Source organism: Phragmites australis, chromosome 3 (assembly GCF_958298935.1).
Source record: "Phragmites australis chromosome 3, lpPhrAust1.1, whole genome shotgun sequence".
Lineage (NCBI taxonomy): Eukaryota > Viridiplantae > Streptophyta > Magnoliopsida > Poales > Poaceae > Phragmites > Phragmites australis.
This window is the reverse complement of record NC_084923.1, coordinates 50,060,535-50,084,164: the sequence shown is the minus strand read 5'-3', so window position 1 is coordinate 50,084,164 and position 23,630 is coordinate 50,060,535. Positions and strand designations below refer to the sequence as shown.

The 23,630-nt window shown below is 46.2% G+C and overlaps 3 protein-coding genes and 1 non-coding gene across 4 annotated transcripts; 1 reads left to right on the top strand and 3 right to left on the bottom strand.

The window, feature by feature from the left end:
• Positions 1–2,409: 2,409 nt before the first annotated feature.
• Positions 2,410–5,573, bottom strand: LOC133913819 (ADP-ribosylation factor 1-like). Its single transcript, XM_062357086.1, has 6 exons — positions 5,153–5,573; positions 3,429–3,499; positions 3,199–3,318; positions 2,988–3,106; positions 2,781–2,862; positions 2,410–2,610 (listed from the first exon to the last, which is right to left on the bottom strand). The coding sequence occupies exons 1-6, from the start codon at positions 5,310–5,312 to the stop codon at positions 2,605–2,607; spliced, it is 558 nt and encodes a 185-aa protein (XP_062213070.1). The 5' UTR covers positions 5,313–5,573; the 3' UTR covers positions 2,410–2,604.
• Positions 5,574–6,483: 910 nt separating this feature from the next.
• Positions 6,484–14,349, bottom strand: LOC133913818 (outer envelope pore protein 24, chloroplastic-like). Its single transcript, XM_062357084.1, has 3 exons — positions 13,985–14,349; positions 13,527–13,913; positions 6,484–6,792 (listed from the first exon to the last, which is right to left on the bottom strand). Exons 1-3 carry the CDS (start codon positions 14,183–14,185, stop codon positions 6,712–6,714), a joined length of 669 nt encoding a protein of 222 aa, XP_062213068.1. The 5' UTR covers positions 14,186–14,349; the 3' UTR covers positions 6,484–6,711.
• Positions 8,972–9,110, top strand: LOC133913911 (small nucleolar RNA Z247). Its single transcript, XR_009909146.1, has one exon. It is a non-coding gene; the product is annotated as a small nucleolar RNA Z247 (small nucleolar RNA).
• Positions 14,350–14,643: 294 nt separating the features above from the next.
• LOC133913817 (uncharacterized) lies at positions 14,644–16,118 on the bottom strand. The gene has a single exon (XM_062357083.1). The coding sequence runs from the start codon at positions 16,023–16,025 to the stop codon at positions 14,913–14,915; it is 1,113 nt and encodes a 370-aa protein (XP_062213067.1). The 5' UTR covers positions 16,026–16,118; the 3' UTR covers positions 14,644–14,912.
• Positions 16,119–23,630: the final 7,512 nt, after the last annotated feature.

Sequence of the window (23,630 nt, the reverse complement as noted above, 5' to 3'; positions counted from 1 at the left end):
AGACAAAATGCAACTATATTTTCTCTGCAACTTTTATTAGTCATGATCATAATTACAATACATAGACATGATATTGCGATCCTATAAATTATCAAACCAATTCAATAACCTTGACAGTCACTTATCACGTACAAACCAATGCATATTTCAACTTAATTTCTCAATCTCTCCCTTGATGAGTGCATTGACAACTCTCAAAGCATAAAGATTTTGGTTTGAAGAAATTCAACAAGAGAAACTCATCCGAGTGACAAAAACTTAAGAACGAGCAAAAGAAATCACTTGGCATAAGATAAATTGCATAAGTCCGAAGAGAAGCAAAGACAAACAAAAAACACAAACCCCCTTGATGAATGCACATTTTTTATTATACAAGATTATTCTTTGTGATTTAGTACATATTTTTTCTCTATTTGGCAATGTAAACATCAAGGACAAAATACCTTGCAATGTATGAATATGTAATTATAATGAGCTTTCACAAGTATACCACAAAGCATTTGCAAATGCTAGAAACGTCAAAAGGCTATGTAGAGTATAATGTGAAGCTCACAATCGCACAAAGGCTCAAAAAGATACAATGTTACAATAGCATGAAGCTTTATAAGCTAAACCTAAAGAATTATTGATGCATTTAAGTTCATATAGTTGAATCATGATTAAAGCGATCACAACATAAGCATTCACTTGTGTTGAGGCAAGACAAGCATTAAGAACTAGCAAACTTTAATCTCGAACTAGGCAAATAAACATTCATGACAGTAGGCTTTGCAAACGCTCACATATGAAATCAAGACTTAATTAGATCTAGTGATTAAAAAGATTGAGCATTTAAACATAGTTATTTGCAATTCATTTTATTCTCAATTTGCCTCTTATTTAAGCGAAGTATTGCATGACTGAGAACGACAAACACTCGAGACTTCAAGACAACCATATTAAATCTTGCTTCTGTACTGAAATACTCCGGTGTGAAACCTTCTGATCGTCGAACCATCCGGTGAGTTCACGTTTCTGAACACCGGATTATACGATGAGATAAATTTTTCTAAACTCAGAAACAAAAATACTAACTCCGTTTTCTCTACAACTTTATTTAGTCACGATCATAACTGTAATACATATATATGCTAATGTAATCCCACGAATCATCAAACTAAATCAACAAACTTATCAATTACTTATCGCATATAAATTAAAATATATTTCAACTTATTTCTCACATATAGGAAGAGTCGATCTGAGGTCTTCTCTTCTGTAAAATTTGACACGCAAAGCATTTACGCGTTCGCAAAAAATATGAGCATGCATGCAGGAAGAGTCGATAGGCCCTGGTAGGATAATAGGAACACGTACCGACGGTTGGGACGGTGGTGACGACCTTGCCTATCTTGAGCTTGTAGATGATGGTGTTCTTGCCGGTGGCGCCAAGCCCCAGCATCAGGATCCGCGCCTCCTGCTTCCACCCTCAACAGCCGCCACAGGTTCAGGTTCAGGAGCCACGCCCATCGCTCAAGCCAAGATGGAATATACGATAGATGGTGATTTCTGCTCTGCGGAGAAGATGATGGAAGAAGATTGAGTTGAATTTTGGTGGGGATGATGAGAGATTAAGGCAGAGGCAGTAGCGTGCATGTGCATGCAATGCTAACAAACAAGAACAGGCACGAGCATTTGCATTTTATATAGGGTAATAACTACTGTGTTGTTCGTTCCCTCAAATCACCAGCTACCATGTAATCTAAGAAGTCAGAAGGGGGGGGGGGGGGCAAAAATTAAAAAAAAAAAAGTCACCTGCTGCTGCTTCTTCAGTCCTAAGCGAGCGAACCACTTGTTTGACTAACGATCACGACATGACTATCCTGATTATATATCCTTTGTTGTCATGTGCAGCAAAGTCAGCCTCGTCTGGTACTTAATTGAGCATTAAGCAAATTAAGCTCAGTAAACTCAAGCCAGCCGTTGCCGGCCTTGTGTCATCGCTAGCTAGGTGATGCCGGAAAAGGACAAAGTTGCAAAACTGAAACCCAGAAGCATAGATACCGCCCAAACCCAACGGGAATCAATAGTTGATGCGTCTCTAGAGGAGCAACTTTGTGTGCTTCATTATGTATTTTTGGTGGACAATGATAATTTTGCTGTACAACTTAATTAAATGGCCACTATATCTTTTTTCTCACAAAAGAATTTAAGGATTCTTATTTTTACTACTCATCTATCACCTAGTGGAAATGTTTGCATGCTCTTCGCTTTAGATTTGATTCAAAGAAAGAACAAATATATACATGTACCAAAAAATCAGCCCTGCGTCACCTGGTGCAACCATATATATATATATATATATATATATATATATATATATATATATATATATATATATATATATATATCATGTTGTATATACACAAATACAAATGTCATGTTGTTTATTACATTAACTCTAGCTCACAACTGTGCACAGATCTGAACGTATACAACTTTATCAGGCAACCACATGATCCCTGGATATTTGGAATGTGCAGCATCTGGTGACCCCCCAGCACACTGCAAAGCAAACATAACACCAACCCCAACTCCTGTACAACGTCTGCTGATCTGAAATCCTTAGGCCTGCACAAGTGTAAACACTAAACAGAATGATTCAACTGGCGACATAAAATAGCCTCCTATTTATATATAGCTTATAGGATCATGTTTAGCAGTCTTCCATTTTGTTTATTGAGAAAAAAAAATGTAAGGATGGTGCAAAGAATCATAGAGGCTTTCGTAGAGGCCTTCACCTCGGTTGCAATGTTGGTGGAGAGCCAATCCAGCCCTTCGCAGAGGCCTTCACCTGAGGTTGCACATCCACCCTGAATGTACCTGCGAAATCATTAAGTATGGCCAGAGACAAGTGAAAGTTTAATCTCTGAATTCATTGGACTCATATTCATATAACTGAGACCAGAGGTAACTGCAGGAAGAAATGAACTCAAGAAGGCAGAGACCATCTACGGTGGCGAATGGACTGAAGACCAAGCTTTTCTACCATCTCTGCTGCACTCATAGCATTCGGAAGGTCCTGCTTGTTTGCAAACACAAGCAGCGCGGCATGTCTAAGCTCCTCCTGTCATCAGTTCAGGATGCATCGATCTTCAGAAGCCAAACCATCACTAACTGACTTGACTACTTCAAGACTGAAACATGGTATATATGTACCTCGTTCAGCAACATGTTCAGCTCATCCTTGGCCTGAAGAATGCGCTCCCTATCGCTGCTGTCGACGACGAAGATCAGGCCCTGGGTGCCATGGAAGTAGTACTTCCACAATGGCCGGAGCTGCAGAAACCACAAGTGTAACTGATAACCAATAACTTAAGTCACGGTAGGTATTGGGCTAACTATTGGCACAAGCAATTAAATCGAATACAATGCATGTAGACATATACCGATCCTTGGCCACCGACGTCCCAAACGGTGAAGCTGATGTTGTTATACGCAACTGTCTCAACATTGAACCCTGCGAAGGCAAACTATAACCCATCACTATATCTTTTAGTAAGGTGAGCGACTAGCTTAGCTTCGACAGGAATCATATGGAACTGTAAGTACATTTTCAAAGGTAAAGACCATAGATGTGTGAAACTTCAGCGCAACTATCTGTGGAAATCAACTCGAATCGACGAGGCTGAGTTATGCACATCTAATACATATATAATCTAGATGAGATGAATTAATTAATCCAAGGCAATGTAAACTTCTGCTTCTGCTGCGTAGAATGAGATATCGTCAGATGTGTAATGCTCGTAGCTTTCGGTTCTAAAAAGATTCAGACATTCTTGCATCTTCCTTCTCTTGGAACCAAGCCGGATCGATCATGGATGGGAGCATTGAGCGCGTTCCAGGCCACAAATGTGAGCAAATCCAATGAAAAGCAGCAGAGGAAAAGCAACTGCGCCCCAGCCTTTGTGAATTTTCCTAGTCATTTAGGCGTTGTCACTATGAAACACCGACTAAGTTGTCTCAAAAGTTCCCTTTTTTATCTCTCCCTCTACGGAATATTTTTTTAGTAGGAAACTTTGCAGGATTCTGCGCCACGGTACTCCCCGCCTATGTAATCTTTTCTAGAATTTTTTTGGTGATTTGGATCGTAACATCGTGGGAGAAATCATTTACTGGGGTGGTCGTTATTTCAAATGCCGACCACCCCATGAACATTTGTCTTTTTTAATTCTCCCTCCTCTGAATTCGGTTCACTCTAAACTTTTGTAAGACGCTTATTTACCGCAATCCTCGCCTGCAAAATTTTTTATATATAGAATTGTTCGTGGCAATTTGTAAGATACCGACCACTCCGTGAACATTTGTCTTTTCAATTCTCAATCTTCGTCATTCTGTTAAGTCTGAAATTTTGTACTAGGCTTACCCGCTTCAATCCACGCCTGTAAAAAAAATTCTAGATATTTTGGTGGCGATTTTGGACGGTACCATCAGTGAGGAGACGATTTAGGGTGTCAATATTTGAAATACGGACCCACACCTTCAAAGTTTATCTTTTTTACTGCTCTCACTGCTGAAAGTATTTTAGGATTAAGCTTTGATGATTCTCTACTTCAGCACCTGTTTATTCTCTTAATTGTCCCAGTTTTTTCGGTGGTGAATTTGGATGGTGGGAATTGATATGGGGTGGTGGGTATTTGAAACAGCGACCACCCCAAGAACATTTCTCTTTTTCAGTTCTTCCTCTTCTGAACCCCTTTGAGTGTGGAATTTGGTACGATGTTGGGCCAATGAAATCACCTTGTGTACTAGCTTTCGTTGAATTTTCTGTGGTGATTTGTGTTGTATGAAAGTGGTTCGCTGTGGAGGGTAAATGCCGTGGAGTTTGAAGCTGCACCATTTGGATTTTGGATGAATATAATCAAAGGGTCGCTCATTGGCCACTAAGGAGATCCTTTTTTTTCTTCCGAAAAGAGAGCAAGAGCTCTGCCATTCGTTAAACAAGAAAAGAGCCACTAAGGAGATCGAGCAGGGATTAAATTAAAGTGGCTTAGAACAAATAATTCACAGTCAGCTCCTATTAAACATCCTGAGCTGGAACGAATGAGCGCAGAGTCGGCGTTGGCATTGACAGGTAGGAGAGAGCATGCAAAGACGTAGGGCAGGTACGTACCGATGGTTGCGACGGTGGCGACGACCTCGCCCATCTTGAGCTTATAGAGGATGGTGGTCTTGCCTGCGGCGTCCAGACCCAGCATCAAGATCCGCGCCTCCTTCCTCGCGAACAGACGGCTCAGGCTCACGCCCAGCAGCCGCCCCAACGCCAAGCCCATGTCGCTCCTTCAATTCTGCTGCCGAATTACCGATTACTAGTGTAGCTATAGTACTCGTGAATGATGTGGTGAGGTTGATGATGGAGGCAGGCACTGTATATCGTGGTGCATGTAGGAGGAGTACTTGTAAGAATGAAACAGGAGCAGGCACGAGGATTTGATTTTATACTGTATATCTCCTGGTTGGTTCCCTCACCAGGCCGGCTGCTTCGGTGCGAAGCCATTCAGATTCAATGGAGGTGAAGCGTTTTCTTAATTTGACCTAGTATATACTGACGCTCACGACCATCTTTCTTGATGAATGATGATTCTTCTTCTCCGCAATACTAGTATAGCATTGTCGCCGTCAGCCTCAAGCATGCTCGGCTGGTACTTGAGCACCAAGCAGACTCGACTCAGCCATTTCTTTCCCAGGCTGCTATCTCTATTTATTCTTAAATAGATGATGTTTTATAATATGCGTAGTTAAATTTTAAAACTTTGATCGTTAATACATATAAAGTTATTAGGATACGACACATGTAAATAATATGAGTAAATTCGTTATGAAAAATACTTTCATGTAAATGTATGTCTAACAAATTCTCGATAAAAATATTATAAAAAATGATGTTAAAACATATCGATAAAGACCTGTCGCTGTTCTAAGCGACAATTAAAAAAGACATACTGCATGGCGCACAACGCAGCTAACATTCTCATACCTTGCTGACGTGTTTCTTTCACATAACAAGTTACAATCTACTAAGACATACTGCACCTTAGTATACGCATATTTAGATCGTAACTAAGTTTGTTACTTATGTTATAGATTTTTAAAATAACTGTTTGATTAACTGCCAACTCTTTCATCATATACTTAGTTTTTATAACTAATTTATCATACTTATAACTAAGAATTTATTAATCATACCTTTTATAATAAGCCGTATTTAATTAACTTTAGATATAACGAACTTAAACACGAACCAAATAGACCCTTCGACACCTAGATCCACGAGCCACGAGCATTCTATACCGACCATCCATGTATGTAAGTCCCCAACTCCAAATACCGCCCAAACTCAGACCCCCGATTGCATCGCTGATAGATGTTCTTCCACTCCACCCAAAAGCTTTACATGCTCCCACAGCAAAACATCAAGCATTTCCACAGAGAAACATCAACACCAAACACCAATGCAGAGATTTTCTTTGCCACAAGACACTCGTGTTCATCACGCGCATATAAGAATGTCATAGCACTGAATCGCCAGTGAAAACTCCCGTCGCATGACAGGCAAAAATGAATAACATAACCAGGTATAAACCATGGCGCACCCTAAAAAATAGTACCAGACACAGTAAACAGTATGAGAAGGGTGCTATTTAGGAAGGAGCTGCCTGCTGATAGAGGCAATCATATCTCATAATTCCACGTGCTCTCCGCTACTAGCTTTGGTGCTTTGCTTTGGTCAGACAAATCAAAAGACATCGCAACCTGTGGAAAGAAGCATGATACAATCAGGATTTCTGAAGCGCCACGTGATCAACATAGGAAATGCTGTCCCTTTAATAAATGGTGATCGCAAACAAGGGCAACAACTAATCAACATATCGAGCCAAATATTTGATCATCTTTGACATCGGTGCTTCAGGAGCACAGCAGCAGCACTAAGCCACCCATTGTAGACGCACACAGCATATTTGGTTGGCCATCTTCAAGTTCTAAACTAGCCATTTCCTAGCTAAGTCATTCCAAGAATCATTATAGAAACGACCATCTTCATCTCACAAATATTAAAACTAATGCCTTCCCTACAAACGATTGTCTAGTTACAAATCTAAACCAGAAAAAAGAACTTCAAAATAACCCACAAAATCAGGTAATTTGATTTCTCCCTGAACAAATGGTTGCTATTTAATCCATTAATGAGTTGCATCCACACATGGAAAAGATCCAACCTACAAATCTATACACCCAAATACATATTTACAAATATATACCACAGTACCCTGTGACCTCACATATTTCACCTTATTTAGCTATTTCAGTCCAAGCTTTCTTATCTGCTCAAGCAACTAGCAATTTTTGAATCGTAGAGTAACTTTAACTTCTAAAAAACCTCTTATACCAACTACTAAGACGACCAAACTTAAATTCTAACTATTACTAGATAGAAATTATTTTTTGACAACTTTTTATGGGTTTGTTCTGAGATTTGTATGCTCAGCTGAACAAAATTGCCTGGTTGTCTCATCAAACTTGGGTAGAATAGTATCTGCATGAGTTGGACTACCAAACTGTCTATGCAAATCTGCGAATTGAGCAGATGGTCAGGAGGACACAATCGGCACCTATATTTTCTTTTAACTAAATAACTCAACTTCTGCATACAACAACACTGCTACAAATGTTACTTCTAGGCAACGTTTGGGGAGCATGACCTTTATACGCCCAATATTCAGATAGGTCTTTAGGAATCATTAATACAACTCGACTCTCCACTTGATCCTTTTTCCAATATAATATCAATAATAAACACGGAGCTTTGTCTCATGTTAACTTCATCATTCTTTAGAATGATATCTGGGAGTGTTTTAAGGGACAAGCAAAAGATCTTTCACAGATTAAACTCTTCCCAAGTTCCTCGCCTCAATTACATTATAATTTTGTAGGGTGAACTCACAAAGACTAAAGAAACCAAATTTAAACAAAATGCAGGGCCAGTAATGTTTCTTGGACGACCTGGGATTAATAAACCATGTACGGATGGGAGGATTTTGATTACAAAATTTCCCAAAAGCAATCCCAATCATACAAAACATGCAATATACAGGGCACAAAAGATGTTTCCACTCTCTTTCCTGTTAGAAAACGAATGTCAGCTTGAGTCGGTGTATTAGGAGATCGTGTGCATATGCTGTTGTAAGCTCCGTGGTGACTGTTCTGCAGAACGTGGTGACCACGTCCTCTGGCGCCCTGTGCATGCGCTGAGTCTGTTCCGCACTAGCTGGTAGATCTCCTAAGATTGTGGATCAGAGATTGTTGTGATCCATTGTAATCTTGCTGCTATAAATAGAACATGATCCAGTGTGGATCGGTGCACTTGATTCTCATTATATGGTACTAGAGCCTCGATTCGTCTCCACCCTTTGCTCGCCATGGCAGGAGCTCAATCCCAGTCTAGCAATAGCCGCTGCACCACTGCAACTCAAGCTGCTGACCTCCTACCTGCTCCTTCCTTCAACCACATGATGAACATCAAGCTTTCGCACGACAATTACCTTCTTTGGTCTGCGCAATTGCTGCCATAGCTAAGAAGCCAGCGTCTTCTCTGCTATGTTGACGGGACCATCAGTCGACCTGCGCCAACAATCACACAGAACGTCGACAGTGGCGCTGCGATCATCGTCAATCCAGAGTACACTCTCTGGTTCGAACAAGACCAACTTGTCTTGAGTGCCATCCTCTCCTCACTGACAGAAGAAGTGCTTGCATCGATTGTCTTTATGACAACCTCGAGGGAGGTGTGGAACACACTAGAGACTATGTACTCTCAAGTTCGAGAGCCCGCATCATGCAAATTCGGATGTAGCTCGCCACCATTCAGAAGAAAGACCTCAACGTCACCGATTATTTTCAAGGCATCGTCGATACACTATCTGCCATTGGCAAGCTGCTCGAGCCCAAGGAAATCATCTCCTACATGCTGCGCAGTTTGGGTCCTGAGTATGACCCTCTGGTGACCAGCATCACCACACGCGTCGACTAGGTCATGGTGAGTGATCTTTATGCCCACATGCTAAGCTTTGAGATGAGGTTCGAGATGCTAAGCTTTGAGATGAGGTTCGAGCACAACAACACTGTGGTACAATTGCCTTTGGCCAATCAAGCAACCCAAAGCCAAGGCCGTGACCAAGGCAACGGTGGTAGGACTCCTGGTGGGCGCAACATCAACTCTGGTGGATCCAACAACCAAGGTGAACCAAGGGCGCAGTGTCAAGTCTGCAAGAAGTTTGGGCACTACGCACTTCGCTGCTACCAAGGTTCTACCACAACTACCAAGCCGGCGACGCCAACAAAGTTGCAGCAGCCGCCATCAACAACTACACAGTCGACCCCAACTGGTACATGGATACGATCAAATCCAAGTAGCTAATGGAGCAAGTATGTCCATCACACATGTTGGAAACTCATCTATTGCTGATTCTAATCGACCCCTTCTCCTTAATCGAATCTTACATGCCCCAAAGATATTGAAACGCTTGTTGTCCATGCACAAATGGGCCTCTGACAATGATGCTTTTGTTGAATTCTATCCCCACATTTTCCTTGTCAAGGACCAAGTCACGAAGATAGTTCTTCTCAAAGGAAGGTGTAGCAATGGCCTCTACATGCTTCCATGTAATCGCTCCAAGACTGCCTTGCTGTCTGCCAAAGTGACTCAAGAATAATGGCACCGCCGGGCTAGGACATTTAGCTCTTCCAATTAGTCTTCGGATCTTGCAAAATAACAAAGTTGTTGTAGCTCCAAATAACTCTTGTCATGCTGTCTGTGATGCCTGTAAGCAAGCAAAGGCACACCAGCTTCCTTTCAGTCAATCTACTCATGTATCTACTATTCCATTAGAAAGAATTCACACTCATGTTTGGGGTCCAACACTTCCCTCAGTGAATAATTCCAAATACTATGTTTCCTTTATTGATGATTACAACAAGTTTGTATGGATATACTTTCTGAGATGCTAGTCTGAAGTAGAACACATTTTTCTTCAGTTTCAAAAGCATGTAGAGAGACTCTTGAATTCTAAGATCCTCTCGGTTCAGTCAGATTGGGGAGGGGAGTATCATCGCCTACACACCTATTTCAAACACACTGGCATTGTCCATAGAGTGTCTTGTCCACACACACACACCAGCATATTGTTGAGACAGGCCTTGCCTTGTTAGCTCAAGCCAACATGCCCCTTCGATTTTGGGATGAGGCTTTTCAGACGGCTTGCTATCTGATCAATAGATTGCCCAGTCACACAATTAATCATGAGACCCCTATGCACAAGCTCCTTGGAGCCAATCCAGACTATACCTTGCTTCGTGTATTTGGATGTGGATGTTGGTCGAATCTCAGAGCCTACAACTGAAGAAAAATGAATTTTCGCACTAGGCAGTGTGTGTTCTTAGGCTATAGTGACACTCATAAGGGATATAAGTGTCTATATCAATCCACAGGCCGAGTTTACATCTCACGGGATGTTGTATTTGATGAAAGCGTCTTCCCTTTTGCCACTCAACCTTTGTCTGAACATGTGTCGCCCAAAAGGCCAAAACATCTCATCATCCAACCATTCTGCCAGCCCTATCCAAATCCTTCCGGTATAATGAAAACTCTCACTGATCATTCCTATTCCAGTAATCCAGCAATAGAAAGTTTACATATGGATGATAGGACCACTAATCCTGTTGCAGATACCACTGGAGATATTGCTTCCTAAGCAGATTCACCTAACAATGTGCATGTCCAAGAAAGTTCGGTTCAGAGTGCTGCAGATTCTGAATTTCATGATTCTGGTGGTCAGTCGGGATCTCAACAACTCAAGCCATTAATCGAGGTGACAAGAAGGCACCCAATGTGTGCAAGGCTCAGGGATAACACATTACAACCAAAGGAATTTAGAGATGTGACAGTTTGGTATTCAGAGGAAACTCGCGTATTCTCAGCCACTGTTGTCAATCTGGCAACAGCTCCTTCTGAACCCCCTCGGCTGTCTCTGAACCCGCTAGCCTTCAGGAAGCTATGGAACGTGCAGATTGGAGGAGAGCTATGGACATTGAGTATGCTGCACTTCTCAAAAATGAGACTTGGGAATTGGTGCCACCAAAGAAAGGAATTAATCTGATTGACACCTGTTGGGTGTATAAAGTCAAAAGGAAAGCAGACGACTCAGTGAACAGATTCAAGACCCGACTTGTAGCAAAGGGACTCAAACAACGTTATGGTGTTGATTACCTAGACACTTACTGTCCCCTGGTCAACCCCACAACAATCAGAGTAATCCTATCACTAGCTGTGCCCAGAGGGTAGCATATGCACCAAATAGGCATTCAGAATGCCTTCTTGCATGGAGTGTTAAAAGGAAGAGGTATACATGAAGCAGCCACCAGGTTATGCAGCTCCAGGTCATCCATCCAATTGCATCTGTCATTTGAAGAAAGCTTTATATGGACTCAAACAAGCCCCTAGAGCTTGGCATTCTCGGCTTACCTGCAAATCACAAGCTCTTGGGTTCAAACCTTCTTAGGCTGATGCTTCTCTATTTGTGTTCAGACAAGGGGGGTTGACTATCTACATGCTCATATATGTGGATGACATAATCATTGTAAGCTCTTCCTCTTTAGCTACCAAGAAGTTGATTCAAGAACTGAAGGCAGATTTTGCTGTTAAGGATCTCGGCCAATTGGAATATTTTCTGGCCATTACAGTAAAGCTTGATACAAGTGGCGTATTGTTATCTCAAAAGAGGTATGCTCTTGATCTTCTCAAAAGAGCAAACATGGATAAACGCAAACCCATTTCTACACCTATGGCTGCTGGTGAAAAGCTATCCAGAGATCAAGGAATGGCCTTGCAGGACAAAGATCAGTTCCAATACAGAAGTATTGTTGGGGGATTGCAATATCTGACAGTAACCCGACCAGACTTTTCCTTTGCTATGAATCGGGTTTGCCAATATATACAAGCACCAACTGATGTTCATAGGGCTGCAGCGAAATGAATACTTCAGTTTGTGAAAGGTACACTGGATCAAGGATTGAAAATCCATAGATCAGCCAGAGCCACCATCAATGCGTTTTCAGACGTAGACTGGGCTGGGTGCCCCGATGACCAAAGATCAACAAGTGGATTTGCAGTTTTTCTGGGTTCAAATCTCGTGTCATGGAGCTCACGCAAACAGCCTATTGTATCTAGATCGAGCATAGAGGCTGAGTACAAAGCTATCACTAATGTCACCGTAGAGATTATTTGGATTCATTTGTTACTAAAAGAGCTAGGCGTTTGTCAGTACCAGATACCTTTGCTTTGGTGTGACAACCTTGGAGCAACCTACCTTACTACAAATCCAATGTTCCATGCTCTCATGAAGCACATAGAAGTGGACTTCCATTTTGTCCATGAACAGGTAGCAAGGAAAGCCATGGAAGTCAGGTTTATCTCATCCAAAGACCAAGTTGCTGACATCTTTACAAAGCCGCTGACAAGATCTCCATTTGATTCAATTTCGCGCAATCTCAACTTGAGAAAACCGAGTTGTGATTGAGGGGGGCTGTTAGAAAACGAATGTGTCATCTTGAGTGTGTTAGAGGTTGTGCGTATGCTGTTGTAAGCTCCGCGGTGACCGTTCTGCAAAATGTGGTGACTGCGTCCTCGACGCCCTGTGCATGCGCTGAGTCTGTTCCACACTAGCTGGTAGATCTCCTGAGATTGTGGATCCCAGATTGCTGTAATCCGTTGTAATCTTGCCGCTATAAATAGAACACGGTCCAGTGCGGATCGATGCGCTTGATTCTCGTTATATTTCCATCAGTGCTCTCTTTGTCCCCAATTACACACCAACTTATCCCCTTTCCCTGCCCACAGAACAACCTGTGCTCCACAAACAACCCTTTTTAGCCCCAAACACCCAAAATCTGCATTACTTCCCTTGGAAGATTGTTCTATAGAAAAGTGCTGAATTGAGATCACTATTGCGAGAAATTGGCGATTCCATTTCTACAAAAGAAATGGGCAATTTCTTGTGTGATTACATTTGAGAGTGCTCTGAGCATCTAATAAGGGGTGTAAGGCATGTGCCATTCTTAGCTATAATGAAGAGGTTCCTTTCCTAGTTCCAACCACCTCCGCCAGCGTCCAACCCCGCACAACAAATGTGCACACATGTGCAAATGGGCCGTGCATACCCCATTTCAATTTTCACCCATCCTGAGTTCGTCCTTGCACGGCCGGCCTCTGAGTGGTTAGCAAATAGCAATAACCACTAGTACAATAGAAAACTATAAATATGTTTCTACCACACATTTGATTGTTGTCCTAGACAAGAAGACCGGTTCTATTCGATGAAAATTCATCATTTCTGAACTACGATTCAGAATCCCAAGTGGAGCACATATGATGAAGCATAACGAAGTATTGAACAAACAGTAGTAACAGAGCGGGGAAGAGCAGACGCACGCACCTTGAAGGATCCGCCGGCCTTGGAGTCCCTACTCCACTCGAGGCCAAGAAGCTTGGTGGACGCGTGGTAGGTGCCCTTGACGGCGTCCCCTGCCTCGAACTTTCTGGTGACGGCGAACTCCCAGGCGTTCTTGTTGGTGTCGACGAGGGGCTCGATGGTGGTGAGGCGGTCGGTTCCATGAGCGTAGGTGTACTTGACGCGGCATCCTCCTGAGCCGAGCGCGTGGGAGACGTTGACCTTGTTGGCCGGATCGAAGGTGACGGTGCAATCGAGCGCGGTGCGGGAGGGCGGCGCGGCGGCGGGGGCGAGGCTGGTGGAGTGGATGTAGGTGAGGCTGACGCGCTTGTCGAGCACCTGCGCCGAGTTCATGAACTGGAAACGCACATCCTGCAGCAACCAGACGATTGGTGAGGTCGAGGGTAGGTGAGGGAGGGGGAGGTAGGAGAGCATATACGTACTTGGTTGTGTGGCTTGAGGTCGATGAGGAAGGCGCCGGGCTTCTCCAGGGTGAGGGTGAGGCCGCGGAGGGAGGGACCGTTGGAGAAGGCGGCCTCGGTGGCAGAGGCCTTAAGGCGGAGGTCGCCGGCGGCGGGGACGGCCAGGGTCGTGGCGGCCGTGGCCTTGTCGCCCTCGAAGCGCCCCTTCAACGTCGCCTTCATCTCGCCTCTTGTCTTGTCTCTCCTAGGACACTCCGCCGCCGACGACGACGCTTTTGCTTCGCCCCTTGGACAATTTGACCCCCCGAGTGAGAGTGACCCCTATCTCCTCCTCCTCCTTTGGTGCCTTCCCTGTGCCTGCGCTTCTTGGTATTTCAAAATCCAAAGTCTCCCGAACGAGAGCGTGCAGAGGAGCTGCCCTTTGCATCGTTCCAATCGCCGTCGCCGTCGTCCAATCTTGGGTTGTTGTTGGGCTCCTACCTACCCACGCCCAGGAAAGCTCGGTCGGGCTGCAGAAAAAGCCCCGTCAGTTCAAGCCCAAATTGGCCCTCAGATCAAGCTCCTCGGGCTCGGCTAATCCTGCTGATAGGGATGGATTTGTTCAGCGTTAGTTGCGACTGGTCTCGGAAAAAGAAGAGAAAATCCAGCAGTGTCAACCACAACAACAACAATTTCCTGCTGCAGATTGCCATTGCACATACGACCAGAGTTTAACGCGAGATTACAATCACAAATCTTACTACACAATACGATTCCAATGCCGATATCCCAATCCGGACAACATTATTTGGGGAAACAGAGCAAAGAGCAAACATTTCAGCCGAAAGCTTTCACGATTGCTGGCTACGGCTCCAGACAGTCTTTGTTCCTGCATCCCTTGACCGACAAAAGATGGGATGGGATCGAACATCCAAGCATGTTCTTGCATTTTGAACCATGGGCCAATCGATCAGATGAACGGGGAGATCCAGACGGGCTCGACGTCGACGGCGTGTCCTCCGGCGACGGGAACGCCCCTCATCTCCTCCTCCAGCAGCGAGTACTCGCAGATGGCGTGCGGCGCCAGCATCTCCACGTCCCGCCGCGCGAAGTAGACGCAGCTCTCGCGCAGCCCCGACGCCGCCGCCGCGTACAGCGCCACCGGCACCACTGTCGACACCACCGACCCCACGAACAGCGCCTGCCCGGGAGTCTCCACCAGCAGATCCCACCTGCGCCGCTCCGGCGACGCCAGCTGCCTCACTTCCACCTCCCAATCCACCTCGTCGCCGTGGCGCGACACCTTGTACAGCTTCCTCACCACCAGGAGCTCCCCGTCGCCCTCCACCAGGTACAGCTGCCACCGCCCGCGCGTCAACAGGCCCAACGGATGCTCCGCGTCCCGTAGCAGCGACACTGCAGCCGCGCGCACGCGCAGGTCGGCGCGGAACGCCAAGACCGCCCCATCGTGGCCCAACGCACACAGGCGGCCGCGCCAGAAGACCATGTCTCTGAAGCCCCCGTGCTCGGCTCCCTCGTCGATACCGATGGTCATCCAAGCGCCGGACACAGCTAGCTGGAGCAGCACAATCGTGCCTGTTCGGCCCAGCACGGCGGCGACCCAGCCGGGGGAGGTGGGCGGAGCTGAAAGGACGATCTTTGAGATCGGGAACACCGGAGGCGGGGGAAAGGCCATGGATTGGCCGGAGACGGGGTTGCAGAGGACAATCGCGCGGTCTGAGTCCAAGGCCATAGCGAACCAGCCGGCGATGTGACCACAGCAGCGCCCGGCCCTGAGGCGCGCGGGGAACTCGAAAGACAGGATCTTGCGGTGGTGGAGGCTGAAGAAGGCGAGCACACCGCCGAGGCCCGGTCGGCGGATGAGGAGTCGCGGGACCTCGAATGGGAGGTCGGACGGGAAGGATTCCCGCACGTACGCGCGCCAAGAGGCACAGACGAGGCGGACGGCGACGCGGTCGCGTGGACCGAGGACGGCGACGATTCGCTCCAGCAGCTCCGGCGGGAGATCCGGCCAGGCGGACTGCCTTTCTTGGCGGAGGCCGGGGCCGTGCGGGGACGCCATCACAAGAATGGACTCGAGCACAGAGTCTTTCTTGTTCTTTGCCCCCTCCCTCCCGGTTAGATCCTGCGAGGTGGGTGACGTCGCCGTTGACACTAGTTCCACTGAAAGTTAGTCCGTGTATCAGTAGCACTAAATCTCATAAACAGATTTGCTAGTTCTTATAAGATTGAGATATTGCAAATCGTCACCTCAATTTGAACTGGTAATTGAGATTATGGGTGGGGATTTAGGGTTTGGAGTGGAGATTAACTTGCCCGGTGGCATTAGGTCATGTTTGTTTGTTCTGAATTGTTGATTATGGATTGTGAAAATAAATGGTCAGATGCGAGTAGTGGGTTCTGCAAATATATGTATGTATTATGGCACAATTCATAATCTATTTAAAGTGAACTTCTACAATCTGCGATCCACGATCTAGAATCTGGTGGGGAAACAAACATGGGCTTAAAGGGATGGCCGAGGGAGTTTGGTCAAATTGGTTGTGGTAGCTGGCAGCGCGTGAAAGGATAGAATACCCTAAGAGTGAGGTGAATTGGACATAAAATTAGAACTTCTACTGATTTTTAGAATAAGTAGCAATTTTAACTTAGATGATAAAAATGTGACTATATAAACAAACTAGGACAAGGTAACTAAGTAAGTAAGAAAAAACTAAGAACATGCGAAAATAAGAAACTTGCAAGTATGAAAATGTTCAAAGTAAATGTGGAATATAAAAAGTTAGATAAGAGAACACCAATTTTTTTTTTGAGATATCGAGAAGTTGGTACTCCTCTTAGTTCTTGTTGGAGCATCCAACAAGGATATAACTCTCTCTTAAGCCACCAAGACTCAAGTGCTATCTTATGATTACCACTTCTCTATCCGGATTGGCTGGCATCAAACCAAGCACAAACCTTCTCTTAGGGCTCCCACAAGATCTCTAAGAGCTCATCAAGACACCTTCAATCTTCAAGTCCGGCTAGGTATTTGTCGGAGGATCAACTCCAGTCGCAGGGATCCCGAGAGACCCCTTTTTAGAGATTCGACCGGGGGATGATCCTGAGTCTGTTCGTTGGAGAAATAAATAGGAATGAATGCAACGACCGGTAGTGGTGGAATTGGCCTAGTGTAGAAAGAAGTAAATACACCGAAATTTAGACAGGTTCGGGCCGCAGGGGGCCGTAACACCCTACTCCTGTATGGATACTATAAATGCCATGAGGAAGTCCCTAAAGAATGTTGCTGGTTACAAGAATGTTTGTCTATCTCAGAGCCTGGGGTTCTTTGTTCTTCAGCCTGTCTCGTGCTGCTCACTTCTTAGCCGTGTTTCTCTTGCGCTGTGTTCTTCTGAGCTTAAGGATCTATTCCAGATGTTTCCTTCGGTGCCGTTAGCTGCTTTAAATACCCGCCAGCAGCAACGTGCCCCGAACGGGAGGGGGGGCACGAGTTCCGAGACACCATAAATAGAAAGGGCGTCATCATTTTCTCTGGAAGAAGTGACCGGGGGTGGAAAAATACGGCACACGCCCGGTCATTTGTCACCATAAATGTCTTGGCAACGGGCGCTGTGGAGAGGGCCCACCGGGCAGTCGCAGAGCGGCCCGGCGTGCCCGCCCTGTCTTGTTTCCCTGCCACAGCAGCGCGGCAGACGGAACGCCTCGGCCCTTACGACGTTATCCCGAGACGGGCCAGATGGCACGGGACGGGACCCGTGCAATTAATGACCCCACGCCTCTCTGCCAGAACGTGGCAGGAACTGACGCTGAGCGCGGCGGGAGCAGTTGGAGGTGACAGGCCACGTACGCTCTTTAAATGCGGCCTCGGACCTTTGACTGGCTGACACCTCATTGGTGGGCCCCTCGAGGGCCTTTGCCAGGGGGCTTTCTGGGTCGTTGGGGTACCGAGTGCTCGGGCGTACTGTTCACCTCCCCGATCACTCTCTCCCGAGAATGCCCCTTCTTGTCTTCGGGGAACCGAGTGCTCGGGGGTACTGTTCACCTCCCCGAGCACTCTCTCCCGGGCACTCTTGTACGGATCCTCGGTGAACCGAGTGCTCGGGGGCTATTGCACGCAGCCATGAGCACTCTCTCCCGGAACTTCCTTCGATGGGTCCTCGGGATACTTGGGTGCCCAGGGGCCACCGCCGGCGGCTCCGGGCACGTTTCTCCCGGTACTTAGCTCTCCTGGTCGTCGGGGGACTATGGTGCTCGAGGGTCACCGTACACCTTCCCGAGCACTTTCTTCCCGGTACTTAGATTTCGTGGATCATCGGGGAACTGGGGTACTCGGGGGCCACCGACTGTGGCCCCGAGCGCCCTCTCCCGGGACTCGATCTTTCTCACCTTGCGGGAGAGACTCCGCCGGATGGCGCCATGTGGCGGATGGCTGGCCTGGTCTCGGGATTCGGGGACCCCCGGTTCCTGATACACCGACAGTGTTGCTAACCACCAAGAGTAACAAGCTATAAGCTTCACTTGACCAAGATCAAGGTTAAACTATAGCTGGATGCACACTTGCTACTCTCCAAGCACAAATGAAGTCCTTAATTTTTAATTAAGACTTTGCTAATCACCCAAATGCTCTCTCTTGCCTTTAGATGACACACTAAGTATATTGGTTTCTTTGGGGTCACAAGAGATCACAGGGAGACGAGATAGGGGGTATTTATAGGCTAGAAGTTCAAAACTAGTCGTTGTCCAACAACTCCCATTTTCTATGAACGTCGGAAGGTCTACCGTGCTCTGTCTCCCCATCACTGGAACATCTGATGCTAATTGCTCCAAAATTTAGCCGTTAACTAGCCATTGAAATTTGTCATTAGTCGTTGTAAAACACTCCGGCGAAGCATAAGTTCCTAGGCCAGATCATCTGGCGAGCACAAGTCCATCAACCACAGCTGATGCAATCATCTATGAAAGATTTACTCTGATGATATACTCCGGCATCACAACACCAACCGCCAGACTATCCGTTGAATATAACCACGTCGAGTGAGCTGTTGCAACCCTCTCTGGAAAAAATACTTCAGCGTGTACTGCACCTCAACGCCAGACTATCCAATGAGTATAACTCTTCAAACCGGCTATTGCAAGTAATACTCCGGCGATATCCAAACCGATCGCCAGACCATCCGGCGCAAACTTCAAAAAAATTGAGTTCCAAAATGTATAGGAAAAGCTCCAGCGAGTTCAACTAGAAGGTCGCCAGATATTCCGATGAAGACAATTTCCTTAAGCTCGACCAATTCAACCTTTCTTTAGCTCTATCTTCTCAACACTTCAACCATGGGCTTCTATTAGCTACCTAGTGCTAGAAATTTACAAGTGTGCATCCAATCAAGTCTAGACACAACTAGGTCAAGTGACTACTCATAACTCCTCTTTATAGTACGGTCAAAAGACTAAAAATAAAAGGGACCTATACTACTCTAAGCGTCCTTCATCTCTTTGTGACACTTAGAACTAAAAGATCATTAAACTTGATGCACATGTCATTTGATCATCCATTGAGTCGACATAGGGACCAAAATTACCCATATATCATTGTGAACTAAATTTTTTGATACCCTTCAAAACACACGTGTTAGTCACAATGATATGGTTGTCATTAATCACTGGAACACTTACCACTTACCTAGGGGCCTAGATGCTACAGCGGGGGCATTGTTCGTTGTCACACCGGATTTCAAAAGAACAAACCAGATACATTCCACATGTATGCCAGAATCAAATTTTCATACATACGGTGACGTCATAAGTGAAATCATTATAGTATCATTACATAACGATAAGGCTCAAGACAGAAGGACCCGTAGGTCTTAAAGAAAAACACTAAGATAAACCAACGGTAGTGGGTCTTCCCTCAATCCGCAGGCGTTGTTCGGGGGAACGCCAGCCTAGAACATCTTCTCCAAGTTGAAGTCTTCCTCTTCTTAGAACTCAGCTACATCGTCCAGGAGATCCTCAAAGGCTTCTCCTTCTGAGCAGCAACAAGAGGTTGGGAGAAAGCAATTGTGAATACATAGAGTACTCTGCAAGTGTAGGAAGGTATGATATGAGGGCATAAGACAATAAAAGTTTGACTCAGGTTTACTGCATTTATGTCATCCTAATATAGGACTCAAAAAGACATAGCAGTCCTACTTACTATGTGTGACAACACTGACTTCACATGAATAGCTCATCATATACTATCCGACAACAAACTCACCAGATACAGACTACCAACTCATCGGGTTACTACCACCCAATTACCAAAACCAATCATCCAAGATCCCCACTAATCATGAAGAAGTTCAAGCCATCTCTTAACCATGAGCACGGCTGATATATCAGTTTTACACTCTATAGGGGTTGCACACTTTACCAACGAGTCGTGATCTCCGTGTTGCTTCACACTTCCGAGGTGTATAGTCGGGGTCTCACTACAAGGCATTTACAAAGCGCCTCCAAATTTTTGCACACCCACTAAGGTTTCATCGCTAACAGAGATCTCATCTACTGCAGAGGCCCTTCTTATGTCACTCAACCGCCAACTAGTGCATACAGAATAAGGAGGACATCTGATTAATTGGCCAGATCGTACCCATATAAGCCTCGTGGTAGTGCTATTGTGATGGGTTACATGTCCATGAACTGGTCCTTAGGATCTAAAGCAGGTACTCACACATTACCAAACGCGCACACAACAACCATATCAACCAAACTAACCTGTCTAGATCCCTATGATTCGTGTTGCTACAAAGATTACCCAAATTGGTTCATGTTGCATAGACCATTTAACAGATTAACATTTAAACCACCTGACTCGATAATATGACTAAGTATTTCTATCCTTGACACCCAAACTACAATACAAGCGACAAGCATAATCATGGAAGAATCTAGTAAACCCTAGCAATGAGATTCATATTGACAAGCATGCAAATTAAAATACACACTTTCGTACAGTAGGGTCAATGTGATCAAGGACACTTGCCTTCAACAGCGGTTGCTCAAACTCTTCAAAAGTTTGGTTCTGCAGGTTCACGAACTTCTTGTCTCCTATTGAATTCACGAACACCACAAACAACCAAGTACAAACATCTAAGAACAGTCCACCAAACAGTAGCAACGCACTATAAAAAGCTTACTAACGAAAAGTACTCGTTACTACAATCGTGTGAGCGCAAGAATCAAATAAAAAAAGAGCTATAACAGAAAAGTTATAAGGGTTTGAAATTACAGGAGTCTTTCTGCAAAAGAACAAGGGCTTTTGGTAAAAACAAAAATGTTCTAGGGACTTATTTGTAAAAGTTAAGGGACCTATATGTAAATACATAAAACTTTAGGGGCTAAAATGTAAAATAACAGTATTGATTGGGTCCTTTTGTGAAAGCAGAAAAGGCTAGGGGTTAAATTGTAATAAGACTTAATTTTAGAGAATAAAAAGATTTGTTTTTTAACTGAAAATCCTAATTAATGACTTCATGACATCAGTATGCTGACTAGGCTACACGGGCTGACGTGGTCGTGCCATGTGGGACGAAGGTGCACGCGTGGCATGCACATGTGGCAGCACTGACTAGGATATATCTATTTAAATCTACACATCCGATCTCAAATCTGATGGTCACGATCTAACTGGGCGAAAGGGTATGTGGCTTCTAATCTCGATCGTTCATCTATGATCAGATGGTCAAGGGCGATTGGGCAGGGTTTGGTGGCCGGTGGTGATAGGAAAGCGGCGGTGTCACTGCAGGCATGGCTGGAGCATCACCAGTGAGACACGATCTATCACTACGGGCTACCAAACGCGGTAAGAAATGGTGAAATTGAAAGAGATGACGATGGGAATTCTCACCGAGGACTTCAAAGCGGCTAGAGATGGCTCGGCGGTGGTCAGTGACGGAGAAAAGCAGTGGTGGAGGTCAGAGCTCGACGGGAACTCAGCTACAGCAATGGGGAGAGGAATTTGAGAGGCGAGGAGGCATGTTAGTGGTCTTGCAGTGTCGAAAAGCCAATCAGTGGGCCTCACGACGCAACAGGGAAGTCCGGTGATGGTGAGATGACGGTAATGCTTACCGGAGCTCGACGAGAGGCAGCTTGCGGTAGCGGAACGACGCTGTCGGTGACACAGGAACCAGGGGTCCCCGAGTCCCAAGGACAGATCAGCAGTTTTCCACGTGGTGCCCTCCCGCGGGGATCACCTCCGTGAGGTACGAAAAGACTAAGTCCCGAGAGAGAGTGCTCGGGGCCATGAACAGTGGTCCCCGAGTACCTGAGTTCCCCGATGACCCGAGAAGACCAAGTACTGGGAAGAGAGTGCTCGGGGCTGTGAACAGTGGCCCCCGAGCATTCAAGTCCCCCGGCGACCAGAAAAGCTGAGTACCGGAAAGGGCGTGCTCGGGGCTGCGAACAGTGGCCCCCGAGCACCCGAGTACCCCGAGGACCCAAAGAAGTTAGTTCCGGGAGAGAGTGCTCGGGGCCATGAACAGTGGCTCCCGAGCACTCGGTTTCCCGAGGACCCAAACAACCAATTCCCGGAGAGAGTGCTCGGGGCCGTGAACAGTGGCCCCCGAGCACTCGGTTCCCCGAGGACCAAGAAAGGGCATATCCGGGAGAGAGTGCTCGGGGCTGCGAATAGTGACCCCCCGAGCACTCGGTTCCCCGACGGCCTCAGAAGTCCTTCACCGGTGGCCCCCACAGAGGTCCAGCGGTGAGGTGTCAACCAGTAAAAGGTCCGATGTCGCATTTAAGAGGGCGTGTGGCCTGTCACTTCCAACTGCCCCTGCCACGCTCGGTGTCAGTCCCTGCCACGGCCTGGTAGGGAGGCGTGGGGACATTTAATGCACGGGTCCCATCGCGCATCATCCGGCGCGCCTCGGGATAACATCGCGAGGCCCAAAGCGCCCCGCCTGCCGCCCTGCTGTGTCAGACCCGCTCTGACCGAACGGGCACGCCAGGCTGCTCGGTGGCTGCCCGGTGGGCCCTCTTCGTGGTGCCCATTGCAGAACGATATCATGATGAACAGACCGGACGGGGGCGCATTTTCAACCCTCCCCGTCACTTCGCGCAGCAGCCCATTATGGTTGCTTTCCATTTATGGCGCCTTGGAACTCGTGCCCTCCCTTTCTGGGCACGCTACCACCGGCGAGTATTTAAGGCGGGGTGGGCTCCCCGGAGAAGACAAGTAACAGAAGTTGGAGGAAAGGAAGTCGAGGAAGAAGACAGAGGTCCAATACAAGCACAGAAGCTGAGATCATCGAAGAACAAGGAGCCCGAAGCTCTAGGATAGACAAATATTCTTGTAACCAGCAACATCTCTGAGAGACATTCTCAGAGCATTTATAGCATACACATAGGAGTAGGGTATTACGCTCAGTGCGGCCCGAACCTGTCTAAAAAATCCCTCCTGTGCATTTATTACGTTCTGCATCTGATCCTTCCATTCCACCTGCCATCCTTCGAGTCCTACCGCTTGGGCACGAGTGGTCAGGACCGTCTGGCCCCTGGCCCCTGGCTCCCTCTCATGCTTTCCAGTGCTCGGGCGCTCTGTCCAAGGAAACCAAGTTCTCGGGCACCCTGAGCTCGGAGCGCATACCCCTCCTGGATCGGTCGGCCAAAAGGCCGACCGCTATCCGGT

Coding starts and splice junctions, on each gene's coding strand:
- LOC133913819 (XM_062357086.1), bottom strand. CDS start 5,312: ATGGGCTTGGCGTTGGGGCGGCTGCTGGGCGTGAGCCTGAGCCGTCTG. Junction 3,500..5,152: donor CGCCACCGTCGCAACCATCG/GTACGTACCTGC, acceptor TTGCCTTCGCAG/GGTTCAATGTTGAGACAGTT. Junction 3,319..3,428: donor ACGTCGGTGGCCAAGGATCG/GTATATGTCTAC, acceptor TGGTTTCTGCAG/CTCCGGCCATTGTGGAAGTA.
- LOC133913818 (XM_062357084.1), bottom strand. CDS start 14,185: ATGAAGGCGACGTTGAAGGGGCGCTTCGAGGGCGACAAGGCCACGGCC. Junction 13,914..13,984: donor ACCTCAAGCCACACAACCAA/GTACGTATATGC, acceptor TGGTTGCTGCAG/GATGTGCGTTTCCAGTTCAT. Junction 6,793..13,526: donor AGGCCGGCGGATCCTTCAAG/GTGCGTGCGTCT, acceptor TTCTTTCCACAG/GTTGCGATGTCTTTTGATTT.
- LOC133913817 (XM_062357083.1), bottom strand. CDS start 16,025: ATGGCGTCCCCGCACGGCCCCGGCCTCCGCCAAGAAAGGCAGTCCGCC.